We start from the raw sequence: 3,609 nt of genomic DNA, 5'->3' as shown, positions 1-3,609 counted from the left end.
TCTCTCTCTCTCTCACTCTCACTCCCAGCATATCGATCTGCTCATACACATCTGCCATTTCCGGTCGCGAGCGCGACGTTATTGCCATGAGTATTATACAATCGGGGATGCTGATGCGAGGGGGATCTTTCTCGCCGAGGGTGCCGCACGGGGTTTTCGAAAGGGCAGCGCAGGGGAAAAGCAGGGCGGCGAATCGTCATCGTCCGCGCGTTACTCGCGCGACAATCTCGCTGAATGAAAGCGCAGCGAGGCGCTTCCGCTTTTGTTCGTGGAAAGTGACGCACCGAAGGAATGCGGAATAGTTATTGACGCGTGGCTGGTGATACACTTATCTAATGTATATTCAAAGCAGAGTTGGAAAGCAAGTTGCTTGTAACGAAGTTACCGTTACTGTTACTTTGTCTCAATAACTGTAACTTACTTTGTATCCATGTGTAACTTAACTTAGACTTTTTAAGTAACTAGTAACTAATTTAATAGTTACTTTTACAGTTACTTTATGTATGTCAAATCGTCGTCAAAATTATGCAACACTTTCACTAAATCACCTAATCGTAATGTTGATTGTAATTATGCGAAATATTTAAATGCTCATATTTAAGTACGCGCGCATTACTTTTCTTTTTTAATAAAATTATATATGTAAATGTAAATCTTTTTTTTATAATGCTAAAGCTGTTCTATTAAAAATAACTGAAAAGTAACGATTTGTTACTTTTCAGTTATTTTTGAGTAACTGTAACATGTTACTTTTCAGAGTCAGTAACTCGTTACTTTTTGAGTAACTATAATTGTAGCATGTTACTTTTCAGAGTCGGTAACTTGTAACGGTAACTAGATACTTTTTGAGAGACAAAAACTGTAACTAGTTACTTTTACAAAGTAACTTTCCCAACCCAGATTCAAAGTCAAAGGGTTTGTCCGCAGAAACGGAAAGTTAACGGAAACTGCTAATTCCTAAAGTCACGTCTCTTAAATCATTTTTAAGAAGTTGGAATTTTTTTTACAGATATTTCAAACGAAAAATTTTGAGGTAATACCGCGATCGGTCGATCTGGCTTCTGTATTCTGTTAGTCTTGCAAACAACAATTTTTAATACCTCTCGACTGTCGCTGTTAATTACGCCGTAATTCATTATATTCCCAGAACTTTTATCTCTTTCATTTCTGAGCGCGAAAATTCAATTAGTTCCTCAAGTCGCGCAATCAGGGATCGCGTCGCCGAGAGAGGATCGGGATAACAGATAAGATTGATGGTCGGCCGTATCGCGGAATGTAGTCTGCCATGAGGAGAGTTCTGTTTACTACCGGAATATCTGTAGTTGAATTAATCACGAGGTAATCCACTGCAAATGCGTATCATTGGCATAGAACTCGATGCAGCAGCCTCGTCTCTCTATGCTCAAGCAAGAACTGGCTCTCAAGCAATTCGCAGTCATTATAAATTACTGACTTACACGATAAGAATGTTAATGCCTGCCCCACGCCGCGGCGTTCGACTCAATGAACGCGCTTCTAATCGCGATCGACCAGCTGCAGCGTGTGGCATTCATTAGGCATAACGGGAACACAATCTGATTGCTCGTCATCGAAGACAGCCTTTGCCTACTTCGTACTCCTCAACTATGAATTCATTTCCATAGCGCTGCAAGAATCGTACATGAAAGAGGTTGATGAGAGAGAGTGTATATATTGACGAATAGAACGTCTTTGTGTCCCTTTTAGAAAGACAATTATTAAAATAATGCAACCGAATTTACAGACGTATTACTTTTCTCTCTACCCTCTAAAAGTGAATCAGTGGAATCATCACTGATTTTCAGTGTACATCATTTTCCAATGGCACACTTTGAACTGCGATAAGCAGTTCTAGTGACTATTTCAATGTTGGTTGAATTCAGTTGAATAAATCTCTGAAAGACAGCGAATTTCGTTTTTCAATACTGTTTGACAGTAAAAAATCACTGTCTTTCAGTGATATTCACTATTTGAATCAGTATATTATCACTGAAACAACATTGAAATAGTCACTGCTTATCACAATTCAAAGTATACCAGTGGAAAATGATATACACTGAAAGTCAGTGATAATTCCACTGATTCACTTTTAGAGAGTAGGAAAAATTTCAATAGTTATTGGTTTTTGAACTGTGATAGCAAGATAAGATCGAAAATGAAGCGCTTTCCATAAACAAAGCATCGAAGACGAAAACAAAAGCTACTGTTTTATTTAATTTTTTCTGCGCGAGAAGCCTCTTTAATTAAAAATGTTTGATCATAAGATTAAAATAAAAATAATTAACTTTTTAATTAAATTTGCACGAATGTATTTTTCGAAAGGTCAAAGTTAACTTCGAAGCTTCGGAGTAAGTAAAAAGTAACATCCCTATTCTTTCATCGATTAGCTTTGGCAAATTTGCCAAAATTTCGACGATCGCCCGAAAAATCCAAGAATGTCAAAATTCATCAATAATGTAATTTTTTATCGTTATAACAACGATGATGCAATTCTATAAATAAAATAAAAATGAGGAGCTTATGAAAGAGAGTGATAAAAGATATATCCCATTCACTCTCTTTCCCACAGTTTTAAGTTAATTCTCGTTCATTGACGATTCTGTCGACGATGATGAAAACGAGGGATCTCTTCTCTTTTTACAGATTAAACGAAAATGGCGGTGTTCGGCTTGGTCTCGGCGGTCGCCGGGTTCGTCAAGGTGCGATATCTGATCGACAAGGCCATTATCGACAACATGGTCTTCAGAATGCATTACAGGATCACGTCGGCCATTCTATTTCTTTGCTGCATCATCGTTACTGCCAATAACTTGATAGGTAAGGTACCTTCTTTCAATTTCCTCTACGTTGTCAAAGCTCCTATCTCTCTCTCTCTTGCCGGCTCCAAGAATTCTAGAGAATCCTTGAAAGTCTTCTGGAAATACGATCGAGAGAGTTTCTTGCGTCGCGATTACCTTTGATTTTTACCGTCGCGACTGTAGTTTTCTTCAAAACGAAGAAGAATACGATTATTATTATTGCCTCAGCAGTTTATTCGAACACAAAGTAAAGTGACTTTAAATAAAAATGAGAATTTATTACACATGTACAGTATACAACAGCAAATACGCGCGTGACAGACGGCGTCGGTAAATATACGAAGACTTGAAAATCTACATGAGAAAGCGGGAGGAAAAAAACTGAGAGATATTCCGAAGCGCGAAGAGCGAGTCTAAAAATAGACGACGCGAAAATGAGAATCATTTAATGATTTAATCTGCCCGTGCGCGTGGGATATTGCCGGGGTTAAAGATCAATCGACCACTTGCACCGTAAATCGAGTGCAGCCGGTCGCCACCTAATCAGACCGTGATTAGGGAAGGCGGGCGAAGGCGAGACGCGACGGCGACGTCCATGGTGGAAGGAAACAAGGTGAACCGTTCCGATGGACGCGCAGTCGTTCAAAAGTGGGTAGTGGGCAAGGCTGGGCATATTTCAAATACTTGTATTTGAAATACAGTATTTGAAATACAATTTGTATTTTGTATTTCAGCGGAACACATAAAAGTATTTTGTATTTTGTATTTCAAATAAATAGATCGGAAGAGCACA

At 38.7% G+C, this 3,609-nt stretch overlaps 1 protein-coding gene across 1 annotated transcript in view; it reads left to right on the top strand.

Moving 5' to 3' along the window:
• The first annotated feature begins 2,394 nt into the window (after nucleotides 1-2,394).
• LOC105457019 (innexin inx3) overlaps nucleotides 2,395-3,609 on the top strand; it is a 9,873-nt gene continuing 8,658 nt past the window's right edge. The window contains exon 1 of the mRNA XM_011701421.1: nucleotides 2,395-2,835. Within this exon, the coding sequence (XP_011699723.1) occupies nucleotides 2,673-2,835 (163 nt within the window). The 5' untranslated portion in view covers nucleotides 2,395-2,672. The remainder of the gene's footprint in view (nucleotides 2,836-3,609) is intronic.

The sequence above is a fragment of the Wasmannia auropunctata genome, unplaced genomic scaffold, assembly GCF_000956235.1.
Source record: "Wasmannia auropunctata unplaced genomic scaffold, wasmannia.A_1.0 LD335404.1, whole genome shotgun sequence".
Lineage (NCBI taxonomy): Eukaryota > Metazoa > Arthropoda > Insecta > Hymenoptera > Formicidae > Wasmannia > Wasmannia auropunctata.
Note: the sequence above shows the minus strand (reverse complement) of the source record. Positions and strands in the feature narration are given on the sequence as shown.